This window comes from Artemia sp. Qi Xiang Cuo, chromosome 8 (assembly GCF_049724085.1).
Source record: "Artemia sp. Qi Xiang Cuo chromosome 8, ASM4972408v1, whole genome shotgun sequence".
NCBI lineage: Eukaryota > Metazoa > Arthropoda > Branchiopoda > Anostraca > Artemiidae > Artemia > Artemia sp. Qi Xiang Cuo.
The window spans coordinates 34,202,497-34,223,879 of NC_142801.1; the positions used below are offsets into that span (position 1 = coordinate 34,202,497).

Consider the following 21,383-nt stretch of genomic DNA (forward strand, 5'->3'; position numbering starts at 1 on the left):
AATATTTTCCCAGAAGAAGAAAAGTTCAACTTCGATTCTGAATTTTCTCAATGAAAATGAAATAAGCTATTGATCAATTCTATTTTCCCAAAATAATATAAAATATTTCCACTTCAGTTCAGATTTTTCTCAAAGAGATGAAAAAATTTAAAATACTGTTCCAAATTTTCATAGAAGATAGAAAAGTTCAAGTTCTCTTCTGAATTTTACTAAAGAACACAATTCAATTCTAATGAATTGAATGTGTTTTATGGTTTTTGTCAGTGAGAATGAAAAAACAGGAACTTTCACACATTTATGGATGTTAACAACAATTTATTTCTGTTTTGTGGTTCTTTGTCAGTGAGAATGGAAAAACAGGAACTTTCTCAATTTAATGAATGTCAACAGCAATTTATTTCTGTTTTATGGTTTTTGTCATTGAGAATGAAAAAACAGGAACTTTCTCACATTTATGGATGTCAATAGCAATTTATGTCTGTTTTATGGTTCGTGGTCAGTGAGAATAAAAAAACAGGAACTTTCTCACATTTATGGATGTCAACAGCAATTTATGTCTGTTTTACATAATCGGTGGGAGAATGTATTGATTTACGAAAGGGGGATTAAGAAACAAACATGGCTTCTTTGATCTTTAGGCTAACCTAACCTGAGAAATTGATTTACATAATCGGCGGGGAAATTATTGGTTCACGAGGGAGGAATTAAGAAACAAACATGGCTTCTTTAATCTTAGGTCTGAGGGATAGACGTTCTTTAGGTCAGAGAGAAAAATTAACATTCTATTTTTAAATAGGGCTTCATTGATCTTTAGTGTCAGTTATTAGAAATGACATCACTTGTTATCTTGGAATTATGCGGGAGTCTAAAGAGATAGATATTATATTTTTAAATACGGCTTCACTGAGCTTTAAGTCGGAGAGATAAATTGATATTCTAGCGAAACCTTAATAGTGTAGCTAGGAACATTTATGAGAGGAAGAGATTAACGTAGGAAAGGGTTTACTAGAAATTTGAAATGTGACAGCGCAGGGATGCCAAAAACAAAAGGAACACACAGAAATTACTTTTAGGGGATTATTTGGGTGAAACGGTTTTAAACATTTTAGGAAATTATTTCGGCGAAACAGTTAGAGACATTTTAAAAGATGATTTTAGAAAAGATTTTAGAAGAGGTTTTGAGTGTGGTCGTTATAGTAAACAAGTTCCATTTGAACAGTGTCGTGAGGTCCCCTACCACAACCCCAAAGAGTCCTCATACCCCACCCCAACCCCGAAGGAAACCCCCGGTCCTCAACGGTCCACCGGGCTCCCAAAGGGCCACCCGGCCCTCAAGGGTCCCCCAGACCCCCAAAGGACCCCCCAGGTCCCAAAGGCCCCTCCCCCCTTTGGCCCTCCAAGGGCCCCCTCCTCTCCCTCCCTCTCCCTCCTTCTCCTCCCCCTCCTCACCTTCCATTCCCCCCTCCTCCCCCTCTCCTCCCCTTCCCTCCCCCATTTTTTTATATTTTTTTGTGCATTGAGATACAGAAGGACCCCCTCCCCCACCCCCCCACCCCCTAAAGGGCCCCCGTCCTCCCCCTCCCCTCCTCCCCTCCCCCATTTTTTAATATTTTTTTGTGCATTGAGACACAGAAGGACCCCCTCCCCCACCCCTCTCCCACCCCCTAAAGGGCCCCGGGCACCCCAAAGGCTCCTGAGCCACCATTTTAATACTTTTTTAAGGCTTTATTATATCTTTTCAGAACAAATTATTATTTTAGGGAATTATTTCGGCGAAACAGTTAGAAATTTTAAAAGATGATTTTTGAAGAGATTTTAGAAGAGGATTTGAGGGTGAAACTCTGTGGTCGTTATAATAAACAAGTTCCATTTGAACAGTGTCGTGAGGTCCTCTATCCCCAACCCAATGTGTGTAAGTTTTTGTGTATGTGTAAGTTTGTGTGTGTGTGTAAGTTTTTGTGTGTGTGTACGTTTTTGCGTGTGTGTAAGTTTTGTGTGTGTGTTAGTTTGTGTGTGTGTTAGTTTTTGTGTGTGTGTTTGTTAGTTTTTGTGTGTGTGTGTGTAAGTATGTGTGTTTGTGTGTAAGTTTGTGTGTGTGTGCAACTTTTTGTGTATGTGTGTAAGTTTTAGTTTTTGTGCGTGCAATTTTTTTTTTTGGTTTAATTTTTTTTGTGTGTTTGTGTTTTTTTGTTTTTTTTTAATTTTTTGTTTTTGTGTAAGTTTTTTTGTGTGTGTTTGTTTATGTTTGTTTGTAAGTTTTTGTGTATGTGTGTAAGTTTTTTTTTTGTCTTTTTTTGTTTTTTTTTGTGTGTGTGTAAGTTTTTTTGTGTGTGTAAGTTTTTGTGTGTGTGTGTGTAAGTTTTTGTGTGCATGTAAGTTTTGTGTGTGTAAGTTTTTGTGTATGTGTAAGTTTTTGTGTGTGTAAGTTTTTGTGTGTGTGGGTTTGTGTGTAAGTTTGTGTGAGTGTGTGTGTGTGTGTAAGTTTTTATGTGTGTGTAATTTTTTGTTTATGTTTTTGTAATTTTTTGCGTATACTTTTGTAATTTTTTTTTGTGTGTGTGTTTTAGTTTTTGTGTGAGTGTTTAAGTTTTTTTGTGTGTGTGTAAGTTTTTTTGTGTTTGTGTAATTTTTTGTTTGTGTGTTAGTTTTTATTTTTGTGTGTGTGTATAAGTTTTTTTGTGTGTGTGTTTAAGTTTTTGTGTTTGTGTAAGTTTTTTTGTTTTTTTAATTTTGTATGTGAGTTTTAGTTTTTTTTGTGTGTGTGTATTTTTTTTTTTTTTTTTAAGTTTTTTTTGTGTGTGTGTTAGTTTTTGTGTGTGTGTAAGTTTTTGTATGTGTGTAAGTTTTTGTGTGTGTGTAAGTTTTTTTGTGTGTGTAAGTTTTTGTTTTTGTGTTTGTAAGTTTTTTTGTTTGAGTAAGTTTTTGTATGTGTGTAAGTTTTTGTGTGTGTGTGTGTGAGTTTTTTTGTGTGTGTGTAATTTTTTGTGTGTGTGTGTAAGTTTTTTTGTGTGTGTAAGTTTGTTTGTGTTTGTTTGTTTTTGTGTGTGTGTAAGTTTTTGTGTGTGTGTAAGTTTTTTTGTGCCTTCAAGTTCTTTTGTGTGTTTAAGTTTTTTTGTTTGTGTTTAAGTTTTTTTGTGTTTGTTAGTTTTTTTTTTTGTGTAAGTTTGTTTGTGTGTGTGTAAGTTTTTATTTGTGTGTTAGTTTTTGTGTGTTTTTTTTAGTTTTTGTGTGTGTTTAAGTTTTTGTTTTTATTTTAGTTTTTTTTTTTTTTTAATTTTTTTTGTGTTTTTTCTCATTTTTTTGTTTGTATTTTTCAGCTTTTGTTTTATTTTTTTTTGTGTGTGTGTATGTTTTTGTTTGTGTGTAAATTTTATTGTGTGTAAGTTTTTGTTTTTTTGTGTAAGTTTTTGTGTGTGTGTAAGTTTTTGTTTGTGTGTGTGTGTGTGTGTAAGTTTTTGTGTGTGTAAGTTTTTATGTGTGTAAGATTTTTGTGTGTGTGTGTATTCTTTTGTTTGTGTTTTAGTTTGTGTGCGTGTGTGTTAGTTTTTGTTTGCGTATGTAAGTTTTTGTGTGTGTGTAATTTTTTGTGTTTGTATAAGTTTTTGTGTTTGTCAGTTTTTGTGTGTGTGCAAGTTTTTGTGTGGGTGTAAGTTTTTTTGTGTGTGTGTGTGTAAGTTTTTGTGTGTGTAAGTTTTTGTGTGTTTGTAAATTTTTCTGTATGTGTAACTTTTTGTGTGTGTGTAAGTTTTTTTGTGTGAGTTAGTTTTTGTGTCTGTGTGTAGTTTTTTGTGTGTGTATTTTTTTTAGTGTGTGTAACTTTTTGCGTTTGTGTAAGTTTTTTTTGTTTTTGTAAGTTTTTTTTGTTTGTCTAATTTTTTTTTTTTTTGTATTTTTTTGTGTTTTTTTAATTTTTTGTGTTTGTGTGTAATTTTTGTGTGTGTGTTTAAGTTTTTGTTTTTGTGTGTGTGTGTAATTTTTTATGTGTGTGTAATTTTTTGTGTGTGTGTAAGTTTCTGTGTGTGATTGTGATTATTTTCTATGAAGATAAAAAGTTTCACTTTAATTCTAAATTTTCTTAAATTCAGTTCCGACTTTTCTCAAAGAGATGAAAAAATTTTAAGTTCTGTTCCAAATATTTTCCCGGAGAAGAAAAGAAGAAAATTTTTCATAGACGATAGAAAAGTTCAAGTTCTCTTCTGAATTTTACCAACAAACACAATTCAATTCTAATTTTTCCAGAGAAAATAAAAAGCTTCCACTTCAGTTTTAATTTCACCAAGACATAAAAAATTTAAAGTTCTGTTCTAAATTTTTCCGTAGAAGATAGGAAAATAATACTATGATTGTGATTATTTTTCATGAAAATAAAAAGTTTCAGTTTAATTCTAAATTTTCTTAAATTCAGTTCCGACTTTTCACATAGAGATTAAAAAAATTTAAAGCTATGTTCCAAATTTTTCATAGAAGATTAGAAAAGTTATACTTTGATCGGGAATATTCCAGTTCTCTTCTGAATTTTATAAAAGAACATAATTCAATTCTAATTTCTCCAGAGAAAATAAAAAGCTTCCACTTCAGTCTTTAGTTCACCAAGACACAAAAAATTTAAAGTTCAGTTCTAAATTTTTCCATAGAAGATAGGAGAAGTTATACTATGATTGTGATTATTTTCTATGAAGATAACAAGTTTCACTTCAATTTTAAATTTTCTAAAAGAAGTGAAGAAAAGTTCAACTTCGATTCTGAATTTTCTCAATGAAAATGAAATAAGTTATTGATCAATTCTATTTTCCCAAAATAATATAAAATTTTCCACTTCAGTTCAAATTTTTCTCAAACAGAAGCAAAAATTTAAAATACTGTTCCAAATTTTTCATAGAAGATAGAAAAGTTCAAGTTCTCTTCTGAATTTTACCAAAGAGCATAATTCAATTCTAATTTCTCAAGAGAAAATAAAAAGCTTCCACGTCAGTTTTAAGTTCACCAAGAAATAAAAAATTTAAAGTTCACTTCAAAATTTTTCCATAGAAGATAGGAAAAGTTATACTATGATTGTGATTATTTTCTATGAAGATAAAAAGTTTCCCTTTAATTCTAAATTTTCTTAAATTCAATTCTGACCTTTCTAAAAGAGATGAAAAAATTTTAAGTTCTGTTCCAAATATTGTCCCGGAAGAAAAAAAGTTCAACTTCGATTCTGAATTTCCTCAATGAAAATGAAATCAGTTATTAATCAATTCTATGTTCCTAAAATAATATAATATTTTCCACTTCAATTCAGATTTTTCTCAAAGAGATGAAAAAATTTTAAATTCCGTTCCGAATTTTTCATGGAAGATAGGAAAAGTTATACTTTGATTGTGAATAATCTTCATGAAGATATGGATCTCCACTATAATTCCGATTTTTCTCGAAGAAGTGTAAAATGTACAAGTTCTCTTCTGAATTTTCTTAGAGAAGAGAAAAAAAAAAGTTAGCTCAATTCTGAAATTTACCAATGAAAATGAAAAAGCTTCCATTTCAGTTCCTAATTTCTCGAAGTCATAAAAAATTTAAAGTTCAATTCTAAATTTTTCCATAGAAGATAGAAATGGCTATACTATGATTGTGATTATTTACCATGAAGATAAAAAGTTTCACTTTATTTCTAATTTTTCTTAAATTCAGTTCATTCATCTAACCACCAAAAACAATAGTGGAAGCTTTTTATTTTATCTGGAGGAATTAGAATTGAATTGTGTTCTTTGGTAAAATTCAGAAGAGAACTTGAACTTTTCTATCTTCTATGAAAAATTTGGAACAGTATTAAAAATTTTTTCCTCTCTTTGAGAAAAATTTGAATTGAAGTGGTAAATTTTATATTATTTTAGGAAAATAGAATTGATCAATAACTTATTTCATTTTCATTGAGAAAATTCAGAATCGAAGTTGAACTTTTCTTCTTCCGGGAAAATATTTGGAAACGAACTTTAAATTTTTCATCTCTTTGAGAAAGGTCGGAATTGAATTTAAGAAAATTTAGAATTAAAGTGAAAATTTTTATCTTCATGGAAAATAATCTATGGAAGCTTTTTTATTTTCTATGGAGAAATTAGAATTGAATTGTGTTCTTTGGCAAAACTAAGAAGAGAACTTGAACTTTTCTATCTTCTATGACAATTTGGAACAGTGTTTTAAATTTTTTCATCTCTGAGAAAAATCTGAACTGAAGTGGAAACTTTTTATATTATTTTGGGAAAATAGAATTGATCAATAACTTATTTCATTTTCATTGAGAAAATTCAGAATAGAAGTTGAACTTTTCTTCTTCCGGGAAAATATTTGGAACAGAACTTTAAAATTTTTTCATCTCTTTGAGAAAGGTCGGAATTGAATTTAAGAAAATTTAGAATTAAAGTGAAACTTTTTATCTTCATGGAAAATAATCACAATCATAGTATAACTTTTCCTATCTTCTACGGAAAAATTTAGAAGTGAACTTTAAATTTTTCATATCTTGGTGAACTTAAAACTGAAGTGGAAGCTTTTTATTTTCTCTTGAGAAATTAGAATTGAATTATGTTCTTTGTTAAAATTCAAAAGAGAACTTGAACTTTCCTATCTTCTATGAAAAATTTGGAACAGTATTTTAAATTTTTTCATCTCTGAGAAAAATCTGAATTGTAGTGGAAAATTTTATATTATTTTAGGAAAATAGAATTGATCAATAACTTATTTCATTTTCATTGAGAAAATTCAGAATCTAAGTTGAACTTTTCTTCTTCCGGGAAAATATTTGGAACAGAACTTTAAATTTTTTCATCTCTTTGAGAAAGGTCGGAATTGAATTTAAGAAAATGTAGAATTAAAGTGAAACTTTTTATCTTCCTGGAAAATAATCACAATCATAGTATAACTTTTCCTATCTTCTACGGAAAAATTTAGAAGTGAACTTTAAATTTTTTATGTCTTGAGACTTTTCTTCTTCCGGGAAAATATTTGAAACAGAATTTAAAATTTTTTCATCTCTTTGAGAAAAGTCGGAACTGAATTTAAGAAAATTTAGAATTAAAGTGAAACTTTTTATCTTCATAGAAAATAATCACAATCACACAAAAAAAATTAAAAAAACACAAAAACTTAAAAAAAAACAAAAACTTACACACACAAAAAAACTTACACACACACACACACACAAAAAAACTAACACACACAAAAAAAATTACACACACACAAAAAAATACACACACACACACATTAACTTACACACAAACACTTACACAAATACACAAAAAGTTAAATACGCACAAAGACTTAAACACACACACAAAAACAAACTTACACACACACACACACACAAAAAATAACGCACACACACACACAAAAACATACAAACACACACAAAAACATACACACACATACAAACTTACACACACACAAAACTAACACACACGCAAAAACTTACACACACAAAAAAACTTACACACACACAAAAACTTACACATACACAAAAACTTACACACATTGGGGTTGGGGATAGAGGACCTCACGACACTGTTCAAATGGAACTTGTGTATTATAACGACCACTGAGTTTCACCCTCAAATCCTCTTCTAAAATCTCTTCAAAAATCATCTTTTAAAATGTCTCTAACTGTTTCGCCGAAATAATTCCCTAAAATAATAATTTCTTCTGAAAAGATATAATAAAGCCTTAAAAAAGTATTAAAATGGTGGCTCAGGAGCCTTTGGGGCGGCGGGGGCCCTTTAGGGGGTGGGGGGTGGGGGGAGGGGGTCCTTCTGTGTCTCAATGCACAAAAAAATATTAAAAAATGGGGGAGTGGAGGGGAGGAGGGGAGGGGGAGGAGGGGAGGGGGAGGAGGGGGGCCTTTAGGGGAGGAGAGGTGGGGAAGGGGGTCCTTCTGTGTCTCAATGCACAAAAAAATATTAAAAAATGGGGGAGGGAAGGGGAGGGGAGGGGAGGAGGGGGAGGGGAAGGTGAGGAGGGGAGAGGAGAGGGAGGGAGAGGGAGGGGGAGCCCTTTGGGGGCCAGGGGGAGGGGGCCTTTGGGACCTGGGGGGTCCTTTTGGGGTCTGGGGGACCCTTGAGGGCCGGGTGGCCCTTTGGGAGCCCGGTGGACCGTTGAGGACCGGGGGTTTCCTTCGGGGTTGGGGTCGGGTATGAGGACCCTTCGGGGTTGGGGTGGGGGGTATGAGGACTCTTTGGGGTTGTGGTAGGGGACCTCACGACACGGTCCAAATGGAACTTGTTTACTATAACGACCACACTCAAAACCTCTTCTAAAATATTTTCTAAAATCATCTTTTAAAATGTCTCTAACTGTTTCGCCGAAATAATTCCCTAAAATGTTTAAAACCGTTTCACCCAAATAATCCCCTAAAAGTAATTTCTGTGTGTTCCTTTAGTTTTTGGCATCCCTGCGCTGTCACATTTCAAGTTTCTAGGAAACCCTTTCCTACGTTAATCTCTTCATCTAATAAATGTTCCTAGCTACACTATTAATGTTTCGTTAGAATATCAATTTATCTCTCCGACTTAAAGCTCAGTGAAGCCGTATTTAAAAATAGAATTTCTATCTCTTTAGACTCCCGCATAATTCCAAGATAACAAGTGATGTCATTTCTAATAACTGACACTAAAGATCAATGAAGCCCTATTTAAAAATAGAATGTTAATTTTTCTCTCTGACCTAAAGAACATTTATCCCTCAGACCTAAGATTAAAGAAGCCATGTTTGTTTCTTAATTCCCCCTTCGTGAATCAATAATTTCCCCGCCGATTATGTAAATCAATTTCTCAGGTTAGGTTAGCCTAAAGATCAAAGAAGCCATGTTTGTTTCTTAATCCCCCTTTCGTAAATCAATACATTCTCCCACCGATTATGTAAAACAGACATAAATTGCTGTTGACATCCATAAATGTGAGAAAGTTCCTGTTTTTTTATTCTCACTGACAATGAATCATAAGACAGACATGAATTACTGTTGACATCCATAAAAGTGAGAAAGTTCCTGGTTTTCCATTCTCACTGACAAAACCATAAAACAGACATAAATTGCTCTTAACATCCATCAATGTGAGAAAGTTCCTGTTTTTTCATTCTCACTGACAAAAACCATAAAACAGACATAAATTGCTGATGACATCCATTAAAGTGAGAAAGTTCCTGTTTTTTCATTCTCACTGACAATGAATCATAAAACAGACATGAATTGCTGTTGACATCCATAAATTTGAGAAAGTTCCTGTTTTTTCATTCTCAATTACAAAAACAATAAGACAGACATTAATTGCTGTTGACATCCATGAAAAAAATAAAATAAATTGACCAACACCTATAACCATCCAAGAAAACATCCATAAAAGTGAGAACATTCATGTTTTTTCAAGTGAGAAAATTCCAGTTTTTTCACTCTCAGTGAGAATACCATAAACCACGTCGTTCGCGTGGGAGGCTATGCCCATATTTGGTGTTAAAAAAAGTTGTAGGTGGCAGCAGGGGTGCGTGACACGACTGGTACCCCCCTTTCTACTCATATATTCTTTTTTCTTAAACAGAAAGACAAGAAAAAAAACTTGCTCAGAAACAACTCTGACGGAAATCATCACATAACAAAATAATAGAATGGTACTTGTCTTTGTCTGTTAAACGGAACAAAGTCAAGAATTATGCTGTCTAAGATCTGACAAAAACCGGTTTGTCTTACTGGAATGGGTTATGATTTGTTTATTTTGAGTGAGAAAACTACGATGTAGTCATGTAGATATATTTTGATTAAATATTTAATATTTAGTGGTGGTTAGGGGTTAGTTTACGTTAGGTTAAGCATCATATTTAAGCTAATGCGTTCTTCGTGGCCTGCTTTTCATAATTCTTTGTCGTAGTTTCCATAATTATGTTTCTACAGCATTATATTAACATCATGTTTTGGCATATTTCATTAGGATTAACCTAACTTCACTTCTTGGGTGTGTTTCTTTAACAGACAAGTACCAATAGAAACTTTTTTCCCTTTCATTTATTTTTTCATACTACACTGTTTCAACCAATGGTATTTATCAACTTAATATTCCTTAAAACCCTAATGCAGACCTAGATTGCACTCTAGCGCCATAATTGAACGTTTTAAGATTTAAACTCACCTTGCAATAATCCTGCAAGTTTTGATATTCAATATAATTACCACTGCTTAGAACAAAGACCACGCACTCTTGGAATGGAGATTTTGGCTTAAAATTCTTGTCAATAGCTCTGTTTAGACGAGGGTCAAAATAGCGATAATCATCAACTTCGGCCGAATGCTTCAATTCCATTAAATTGTCCACAATTCTGGTAACAGGGAGATTCTAAATGAATGAGAGATTCTACAAGTTAGTTGGAAAACGCTTTCTAAATAGTAGTACCATTGCCAATCGAAGTAAACTCACAGTTGAAAAGGGCAACTACAGTTGCTCTGGCACAGTTACTTGGAAAGAGCCTCTTTTACTTTAGTTTTTAAAGTTTGTCTTATTTTATTTTGTCCCGTGGACTCACAGCTGTATTTTGTACTCATTACTTTCATCTTTTGCACTGAGGCCGGTTCAGCGGAGGGTTCGACCTAAATGTTTGAATATTATCCTTTTTTTCGTTGGCTAAAATTATCCTCGTTTTTCCCTTCGTTGTAAATTATTTTATTGTGTAATATTTGACTAGTATCTCTTTAACATCGAATCTTTAACATCAAATTTAAATGCATAATTGTTTTCACAGGAAGCACGGAAACCAGGAACGTATTCAGGGAAGGAGGGGATTGAGAGCCCCCCCCCCCGTCTACCCCTATAATCCTAAATTTTCTTGAATTTCGAGGCCTTTCTTAATAGAATTTATCAAATGAATGATCTTTTTTTTTACTATTGTTGGCCCCCATCAAACAAAAAAAAATATTTTGAGAACGTGCTTGATTGAGAGCAGGCACATGAGCAGAGTGGGAGGCAAGAAACTACCTGGTACCAAAAATTTCCGAGGGCATTTACATAAATAACCGATTTTTAATGTTCTAACGACCCCTCCACAAATAAAATCCTCCGCACGTGCGGTGCAAACATTAAAGTCCAAACGCCAATAATGTCAAAAAATCTTCACAAGTTTGTGAAGCAAAAATGTACTTTTTTCCGTTTCTTAGATAATTGTCCAGATAATTTTATCTGGCACCAATTCCGGAATAAATGCTGCTAAATTAAAAAGTAAACTTTCGTGTTAAAATAAACCCAAAGAAAAGAATTAAGTACTGAAAAATATACAGAAGTTGTATGAAACAGCTTCATGTTTCTTAAACAATAAAGGAGACCCCACCCTAAGTTCAAACCTGTAATTACACAAAATCAGAGGCAATACTATAGCGTTGCCTATAGTAAAGGCCATACGGCTCCGACGTTTTATTATTATTAATTTTAAAAAGCAAAGTTTTTCCGAGGGAAGTAAAGAGCGAAATTGAAACTTAAAACGGACAAAAATTATTACTTCACAGCCTATGTTTCTAGGATTATAGAAAACTAGCGCTTTACTGAAAACACAAAAGTCAAGTATAAGAAACAGGAATATTGATTTTGGAGACAAAAGTGAGTATGTACCCTGACGAAATAAACTAATCTGTAAAACTTTCCATTGTTCTACACCAGTTGTGACATCAGTAACTTTCAGTGTACAATTAAAATCATCTTAAAAATATAAGCGTGAAATTAAATATTTTTTTAATAACCGCAAATTACCTCAACAGCATACAGAAATATTGGATTGATTTTATCAGGTTGTATTTTGGTCTCGCCAGCTATGATATTACCGGTGAATAATATACAATCTTAAATTGTAATAAATATGCTTTAGTATTACTTGAAATGAGGACCAAATAAGACATAATGTGAACTTTGGAAATTTGACTGTTTCTCTCTATACAACAGTGAATTTCAAGCTATGATACAAATTCTAAAGCTAGTCTATAGTCCTAATACTGCCAAGATGGTTTTACTTCAAACTTGTCTACAAACTAATTATGACTTAAGTAGAGTTGCTCGTCTGGATTCTATAGAAGCTATAGGAAAACATTTCTATAGAAGCTCTACACCCTTTCAAAGAGAGTGAGTATCCTCTCACATAGCCTTATGCTTCTACAATGCTCGCGTACAAACAGGTCTCTAGCTCGTTACACTCTAGGAATGACGCAATTTCAAAGTTCAATGTCTTTTTTTTTAGTTAAAAAAACCGGTGTCTCTTCTTTTTTAATCGCCTATTATTTTTTGTATATAATCAGCTTCCATATTTTACTCTCAATCAGTTTCGAATCGTTTATATTCGAGATAACATTTTTTTTATTTAAATAGAAAAAATTGATAATTATAACCTTTTTCTGGTGAGTAAAAAATATTATCATTATTAAAAAGAAATTGTCATTAAGTTAAGGAAGAAATTCTTTCCTTACACTACAACTAAGAGATACTTATACACTTAGAAGCCTGTTTTTTTTAGGAGCTGAAAAAACCTCTAATTCTCTTATAGGTTGAAATTTACGGTTTGATTTTTTTTATCAATATCAGTGGTATTTTATATGTTTTTTTTGAAAAAAAAGTTATTATCATTTAGATAGTTAATTTTGTGTTAGAAAAAAAATTTTATTTTTTAATTTATTAATTGTTACAAAAGCTTCCTTTTTTATCAAGATAAGTGGTTTTTTTTATATGTAAGTTTTTTAAAAAAAATACACGCCAGTCTGAATTTACGGTGTGATTTTTTTTTTATCGGTATAAATGGGTCTTTTAGATGTTTTTTGAAAAAAAAAAAGTGCTTAGCTTTTCGATCGGTAATTTGGGATTAGAATAAAATTTTTTTTTTTTAATTTATTATTTGTTACAAAAGCTTCCTTTTTTATCAATATAATTGGCTTTTTTTTTATAAATATCAGTGTTTTTTTTTTTATGGGTTTTTTTTAAAATAATTACAGTACCTTATTACTGTTCTGTGTGATTTTTTATAAATATCATTTGCCTTTTTAGTTATTTTTTTGAAAAAAAAGGTAAGTTCTTTCTAGATTGTATGGTTGATGATAAAAAAATGGTTTTTCTTTTTCTGTATTTACTTTTAAAAAATAACAAAATTTTATTAAAGTTCGATTTTTTTTTTTTATAAATTTACAGGTTTTTTTAAGGGGTGTTTTTTTTTATATCCTTAAAGACCCGTCTGCATTGAATAATATCTTCCTGAAATTTAATGAGTTCAAAACCCTCACCCCCCCATTTCCTCAAAAATAAAATTTGTTACCTTATAACCCTATTTAATAAATAACATTGTTAGCTATCCTTTTTATTTAACTGACCTAATTATATCATAAGAGTGATTGACTGAGCCGTGATAATTAAATTATCCACTTCTTAAATTTCTATTTATGTCTACATTTGATTGAAATCTGATAGTTTTACTTGACTGTCATATGCAATTCTTCGCCATATTTTTTAATAAGGAACGCAAATACTGCTTTTTAAGTTTTAATTTACAGCTAAAGTTTTTTATTGTTTGAAAAAAAAAAAAAAGTTTTGAGAAAAGGTCAAACTTTAGCGTAAAGAGCGATGCGATGAGGAGGGGGACAGTCCCCTTCATATAGGGAATAATTTCTGTTCGTTTTAATGTCGCTCCTTACTTTCAGTTTAAAAAAAAAAAAACTTTTTTTTATTTAATTTCTGATCGTTTTTTAGTTAATGTAGCTTTTATTTGCACAAAAATTTTACTTTTCTTTTCCTAAATGGATATCTTTAAAAATTAACTTCTATATTCCTGTATTTTTCGTCTGGCAAAAAAATACAAAATTTGCATTTTTTTTGATTTTTTATATTTAAATAATTTTATTTTTTTTTTATTAACAAATTATTCCTACTGGGTTTTTTTATTATAATTTATGTACATGTTTGGTGTGTTGTACCCCCTATTTAAAAAAAAAAAAAAAAAAAAAATGTTTGAAAAAAAATAAATTTCTTAATCTATTAAAGATTGCAAGCTCAAACATTTTACAAAAATTTTTTTTTTATTACTTTTTTTTTCAAACCCCCCAGCAAAAGCGAGCAAAGTTGGATGTCACCCCTGACAGCAATGTGAGTCATAGCAAAATACATCATGAAAATACCCCCTTGCACATTTTCGAAGATTCGAGCGCTAGAAGAAAACAGATAAGGTTGCTTATAAAAACACATGAAAAAGATAGACATTCACTTCTATTTAAAGGAAGAGATGTGAGGCGCTATGCTCAGTTAAACAATTCAAGGAAGCATCCTATTGTGTTTTTATGCTAAACTTCTAATTGGTCTGTGAATGTTCGTTTCTAAAAGCAGTATTTTTTTTTTATTTCAAATAAAATTAGTTTAATTTTTAATAATCCCACTACTCAAAGGGTTCAGATATTATTAGAATATAGTTTATATCCTAGCCCCCTGCGATATAACCTATTCATCACTTGAAAAGGTCATTTTTAGCCTAATTGCGTAGGTACTAAAGGAACATTGAACATTTTTTTTCTGATTTTGTGTGTTTTCGCAAGAAAATAGCTGGTCTTTAGCAAACTTAGCCATAGCTAGTTGAAACTCTGCATAAATATCTGAATTTTTAGCCTAATTGCGTAGGTACTAAATGAACATTGATATATTTTCATTTTTAACCTAAGTTCGTAACTCCTAAAGGAACAGTGGTTTTGTATATATTAGTATTAATATTCAGTTTTTTAGATTTTAGGTTAATATTGAGAATTACATGCCTGAAATCATGACTTATAATGTTTCATTAGAGGTGTGGGTTTTATGACACCATAGCTAGTTGAAACTCTAAATAAATATCTTCATTTTTAGCCTAATTGCGTAGGTACTAAAGGAACATTGAACTTTTTTTCTGATTTTGTGTGTTTTCGCAAGAAAATAACTAGTCTTTAGAAAAATTATCCATAGTTAGTTGAAACTCTTCATAAATATCTTAATTTTTAGCCTAATTGCGTAGGTACTAAAGTATCATTGAAATATCTTCATTTTTAGCCTAATTTTGTAGCTACTAAAGGAACATTTTTGTTCTATCTATTGGTATCAATATTAAGTTTTTTAGAGTTTCGGTTACTATTGAGCCTTACGTGCCTGAAATCATGAATTAGAATATTTAATTAGCTGTTTGGGTTTTCAGACACCATAGCTACTTGAAACTCTACATAAATATTTTCATTTTTAGCCTAATTGCGTAGGTACTAAAGGAACATTGAACTTTTTTTCTGATTTTGTGTGTTTTCTCAAGAAAATAACTTGTCTTTAAAAAACTTAGCCATAGTTAGTTGAAACTCTGCATAAATATCTTAATTTTTAGCCTAATTGCGTAGGTACTAAAGGAACATTGAAATATCTTCATTTTTAGCCTAATTGCGTAGCTACTAAAGGAACATTTTTGTTGTATCTATTGGTATCAATATTCAGTTTTTAGAGTTTCAGTTACTATTGAGCCTTACATGCCTGAAATCATGAATTAGAATATTTAATTAGATGTTTGGGTTTTCAGACATAGTTTTTAGATGTTCATGGGTGTTAGGTTCCTGGGGGGGGGTTTTAGGACTCCTCCCTCCAATGAATTCAGATGGTTTTAGGACTCATCTCCCATAGCCATAAATCCATTCAACATTGAGTGAATATATAGAATTTTAATGAATTATTTTTATACTTAACAAATAAATTAATAACTTCCAAGATGATATGAATGTATGACACAGAATTTATCAGTTACCGAGAGTTCAATGCCTCCTCACCGCAATGACTTCCAGGGGTTTTATGACTCCTCCCCTCAATGAATTCAGATGGTTTTAGGACTCATCCCCCTAGCCATAATTCCATTCAACCTTGAGCGAAGATATAAAAGTTTTATGAAGTATTTTTCTACTTATCAACTACATTAATAACTTCCAAGATGATTGGACTGTATGACACAGAATTTATCAGTTTGAAAAAATCATCTTGCGGTGTTATATTTGAATGTGCATTTTTATTATTGTCTATGGAACTCGAAGAAATTGACTGTTATCATTGGATAGTGAACTATAACATGTTTGAGTATGATAAAAGTTTGTGGAGTACTACATTACGTTATATAAACAGACTTGGATTCTATGATAGAGTCATTACACCACTTAATAATGCTGGTCGGGAACTGAGAAATGTTCAGGAGGAAGTCGGTGAAATTTGCAGCTTTTTCGGGGTTGAAGCGCTTTACGTAAAGGGCAATGTACCTACAGATAAAGTTTTAATTCAAAAGTGTGACCCTAGGATTCCACTTTTCAATCTAGAAGAGTTTAAGTGTCCTAAATTTGAAGGGAGTTATCACCGTCCTGAAGACGAGGTTAGGTTCTTCGCACAGTGGATACCTAAGAACATACCTGATCGTGATAAATCAAATAGACAGGGTAAAAACTTTTATATTAAATGGGACACGGTTGTTGTTTTTTTTAAGTTTTAAATAAAATTACTATTTTTTATTTAAACAATTTTTTTTTTTTTTTTTTTTTTAAAAAAAAAAAAAAAAAATATTTTAAAAAATTAAAAAAAAAAAAATATTTAATATTAACCCGTCGTTATTCTTTTTAAAATTTATATTTTATTAACTTAAAAAAAAATTTCATTACTTCACCTCTTGTATACACAATACAGAAACTTCATTTAAGAAACTATGAAAAAATTGTAAGTAAGTAAGTAACAAATTCTTTCTTGAAGTCACCTCTTGGATACACAATACATAAATTTCATTAAAGAAATTATGAAAAAATTGTAAGTAGCAAATTCTTTCTTGAATTCATGCAAAGTCGACATAGCTTTATTTCATTTTTTAAAATTCAAGAAATTATGAAAAAATTCTCAGCAAGTAACAATTTCTTTCTTGAAGTCAACTCATGTGTAGAAATTTAATTCAAGAAATTATGAAAAAATTCTCAGTAAAGTAACAATTTCTTTCTTGAAGTCAACTCTTGGATACACAATACGTTAATTTCACTCAAGAAATTATGAAAAAAAATTGTAACTAAGTAGCAAATTCTTTCTTGAATTCACTTGTTGAATAAATAAAAAGATATTTCATTCAAGAAATTATGACAAAATTCTAAGTAAGTAACAAACTCTTTATTGTTTTCACGAGTTAGATATACAATGTATAAATTAAATTAAATAAATTATGAAAAAATTTTAACTAATTAGAAAATTCTTTCTTGAATTCACATGTTGGATAAACAAAAAGACATTTCGTTCAAGAAATTACGACAAAATTATAATTAAGTAACAAACTCTTTATTGGTTTCACGAGTTAGATACACGATGTAGAAATTAATTTCAAGAACTTATGAAAAAATTCTCAGTAAGTAAACATTTATTTCTTGAAGTCAACTCTTGGATAAACAGTAATTAAATTTAATTCAATAAATTATTAAATTGTTTTTAATTAATTAACAAAATATTTATTTATTCCACATATTTTATATACATTAAAGATACTTAATTAAAGAAATTATGAAAAAAAAAAAATAGCAAGTAAGTAAATAACATTTTTTTTTCTCTGTAAACTCTTAGATACACAATACGGAAATTAAATTAAAGAAATTATGAAATTATTTGTATGTAAGTAACAGTCTCTTTATTGATTTCTTCTCTTGAATATACAGTACAGATACTTCATTCAAGAAACGTGATTAAACACGTTTTGAAACTACATGCTATTTGAATGCCTTTGCTTGGCACCTTTCCAAATGAGCGGGGATTCCCCACTGCTTCCTACACATTGCAAAAAGTGAGCAGTACGAAAACTCCACGTTTTCAACCAGTCTGGTTTTTTAGACAACACACCCACAGAGATGACACAAAATACGGAAATATCATTCAACAAATTATAAAAAAAATAATTGTAAGTAAGTAACAAGCTCTTTATTGATTTCACCTATTGAATATACAGTACAGATACTTCATTCAAGAAAACGGGATTAAACACGTTTTGAAACTACATGCTCTTTGTATGCCTTTCCTTGGCACCTTTCCAATCGAGCGGGGATTCCCCACTGGTTCCTACACATTGCAAAAGGTGAGCAGTACGAAAACTCCACGTTTTCAACCAGACTGGTTTTTTAGGGACCAATCAGGAGAGATATGCAAAGTCGACATAGCTTTATTTCATTTTTTTAAGGTTAATTGAGACTAGGTAACGTCCACGTAACCTCGTCTAAATGAACCTTAAAAAAATGAAATAAAGCTATGTCGACTTTGCATATCTCTCCTGATTGGTCCCTAAAAAACCAGTCTGGTTGAAAACGTGGAGTATTCGTACTGCTCACTTTTTTGCAATGTGTAGGAACCAGCGGGGAATCCCCGCTCGTTTGGAAAGGTGTCAATGAAAGGCATGCAAATAGTATGTAGTTTCAAAACGTGTTTAATCACGTTTTATTGACTGAAGTATCTGTACTGTATATTCAAGAGGTGACATCAATACAGAGCTTGTTCCTTACTTACAAATATTTTTTTTATAATTTCTTGTATGTAATTTCAGTATAGTGTGTCATCTCTGTGGGTGTGTTCTCTAAAAAACCAGTCTGGTTGAAAACGTGGAGTTTTCGTACTGCTCACTTTTTGCAATGTGTAGGAAGCAGTGGGGAATCCCCGTTCATTTGGAAAGGTGCAAGCAAAGGCATGCAAATAGCATGTAGTTTCAAAACGTGTTTAATCACGTTTCTTGAATGAAGTATCTGTACTGTATATTCAAGAGAAGAAATCAATAAAGAGACTGTTACTTACTTACAAATAATTTCATAATTTCTTGAATTTAATTTCAGTATTGTGTATCTAAGAGTTGACAGAGAAAAAAAATGTTACTTACTTACTTGCGATTTTTTTTTTCATAATTTCTTGAATGAAGTATCTGTACTGTATATCCAAGAGGTGGAATCAATAAAGAGTTTTTTACTTACTTACAAATATTTTCATAATTTCTTCAATGAAATTTCCGTACTGTGTATCCAAGAGTTGACTTCAAGAAAGAAATGGTTACTTACTGAGAATTTTTTCATAATTTCTTGAAATTAATTTCTACATCGTTTATCTAACTCGTGAAAACAATAAAGAGTTTGTTACTTAATTAGAATTTTGTCATAATTTCTTGAAAGAAATGTCTTTTTGTTTATCCAACATGTGAATTCAAGAAAGAATTTACTACTTAGTTACAATTTTTTAATAATTTCTTGAATTTAATTTCTACATCGTATATCTAACTAGTGAAAACAATAAAGAGTTTGTTACTTACTTATAATTTTGTCATAATTTCTTGAATGAAATGTCTTTTTATTTATTAAACAAGTGAATTCAAGAAATAATTTTATAATAAGTTACAATTTTTTTCATAATTTATTTAGTGAAGGTAACGTATTTTTTATCAAATAGTTGACTTCAAGAATGAAATTGTTAATTACTTAGAATTTTTTAATAATTTCTTGAATTAAATTTCTAAACATGAGTTGACTTCAAGAAAGAACTTGTTACTGGCTGAGAATTTTTTTCATAATTTCTTTAATTTTAAAAAATGAAATAAAGCTATGTCGACTTTGCATGAATTCAAGAAAGAATTTGCTACTTACAATTTTTTTATAATTTCTTTAATGAAATTTCTGTATTGTGTATCCAAGAGGTGACTTCAAGAAAGAATTTGTTACTTACTTAATTACAATTTTTTCATAGTTTCTTAAATGAAGTTTCTGTATTGTGTATCCAAGAGGTGACTTCAGGAAAGAGTTTTTTACTTGCTTACAATAGAACTATTCTAAAGAATAAAGACGGGTTAATCTTAAATATATTTATTGCTTAAACGTATTAACAGATTTTTTTTTTTTTTAGAAAAAAAACACAAGAACAAATGTTTACATAAAAAATAGTACTTAGAGTTCACTCTTAAACATCCACAAACGCTGGTCCCATGATATAGAAAAGTTTTTTACCATGTCTTATGGATTTATCACGATCAGGTATGTTCTTAGGTATCCACTGTGCGAAGAACCTAACCTCGTCTTCAGGACGGTGATAACCCCTTCAAATTTAGGACACTTAAACTCTTCTAGATTGAAAAGTGGAATCCTAGGGTCACACTTTTGAATTAAAACTTTATCTGTAGGTACATTGCCCTTTACGTAGAGCGCTTCAACCCCGAAAAAGCTGCAAATTTCACCGACTTCCTCCTGAACATTTCTCAGTTCCCGACCAGCATTATTAAGTAGTGTAATCACTCTATCATAGAATCCAAGTCTGTTTATATAGCGTAATGTAGTACTCCAAAAACTTTTATCATACTCAAACATGTTATAGTTCACTATCCAATGATAACAGTCAATCTCTTCGAGTTCCATAGACAATAATAAAAATGCACATTCAAATATAACACCGCAAGATGATTTTTTCAAACTGATAAATTCTGTGTCATACAGTCCTATCATCTTGGAAGTTATTAATGTAGTTGATAAGTAGAAAAATACTTCATCAAACTTTTATATATTCGCTCAAGGTTGAATGGAATTATGGCTAGGGGATTAGTACTAAAACCCTCTGAATTCATTGTGGTGAGGGGTAATAAAACACCCGGAAGTCAGTTTTTTGAGGAGGCATTGAACTCTCGGTCACTGATAAAGTCTGTCATACAGTCCTATCATCTTGGAGGTTATGAATGGAGCTGTTAATTAGAAAAATAATTCATTAAACCTTTATATTTTCACCCCAGTTTGAATGGAGTTATGGCTATGGGAGATGAGTCCTAAAACCATCTGAATTCATTGGAGGGAGGAGTCATAAAACCCCCCAGGAACCTAACACCCATGAACGTCTAAAAACTATGTCTGAAAACTCAAACAGCTAATTAAATATTCTAATTCATGATTTCAGGCATGTAAGGCTCAATAGTAACTGAAACTCTAAAAACGGAATATTGATACCAATAGATACAACAAAAATGTTCCTTTAGTAGCTACGCAATTAGGCTAAAAATGAAGATATTTCAATGTTCCTTTACTACCTACGCAATTAGGCTAAAAATTAAGATATTTATGCAGAGTTTCAACTAGCTATGGCTAAGTTTGGTAAAGACCAGTTATTTTCTTGCGAAAACACACAAAATCAGAAAAAAAAGTTCAATGGTCCTTTAGTACCTACGCACTTAGGCTAAAAATGAAAATATTTATGTAGAGTTTCAACTAGTTATGGTGTCTGAAAACCCAAACAGCTAATTAAATATTCTAATTCATGATTTCAGGCAAGTAAGGCTCAATAGTAACCGAAACTCTAAAAAACGTAATATTGATACCAATAGATAGAACAAAAATGGTCCTTTAG

At 31.1% G+C, this 21,383-nt stretch overlaps 1 protein-coding gene across 1 annotated transcript in view; it reads right to left on the minus strand.

Moving 5' to 3' along the window:
• The window catches only part of LOC148949349 (protein sly1 homolog), a 204,263-nt gene that overhangs the window by 17,568 nt on the left and 165,312 nt on the right, over nt 1–21,383 (minus strand). The window contains exon 13 of the mRNA XM_089093385.1: nt 10,143–10,346. Coding sequence (XP_088949511.1) covers nt 10,143–10,346 — 204 coding nt within the window. The remainder of the gene's footprint in view (nt 1–10,142; nt 10,347–21,383) is intronic.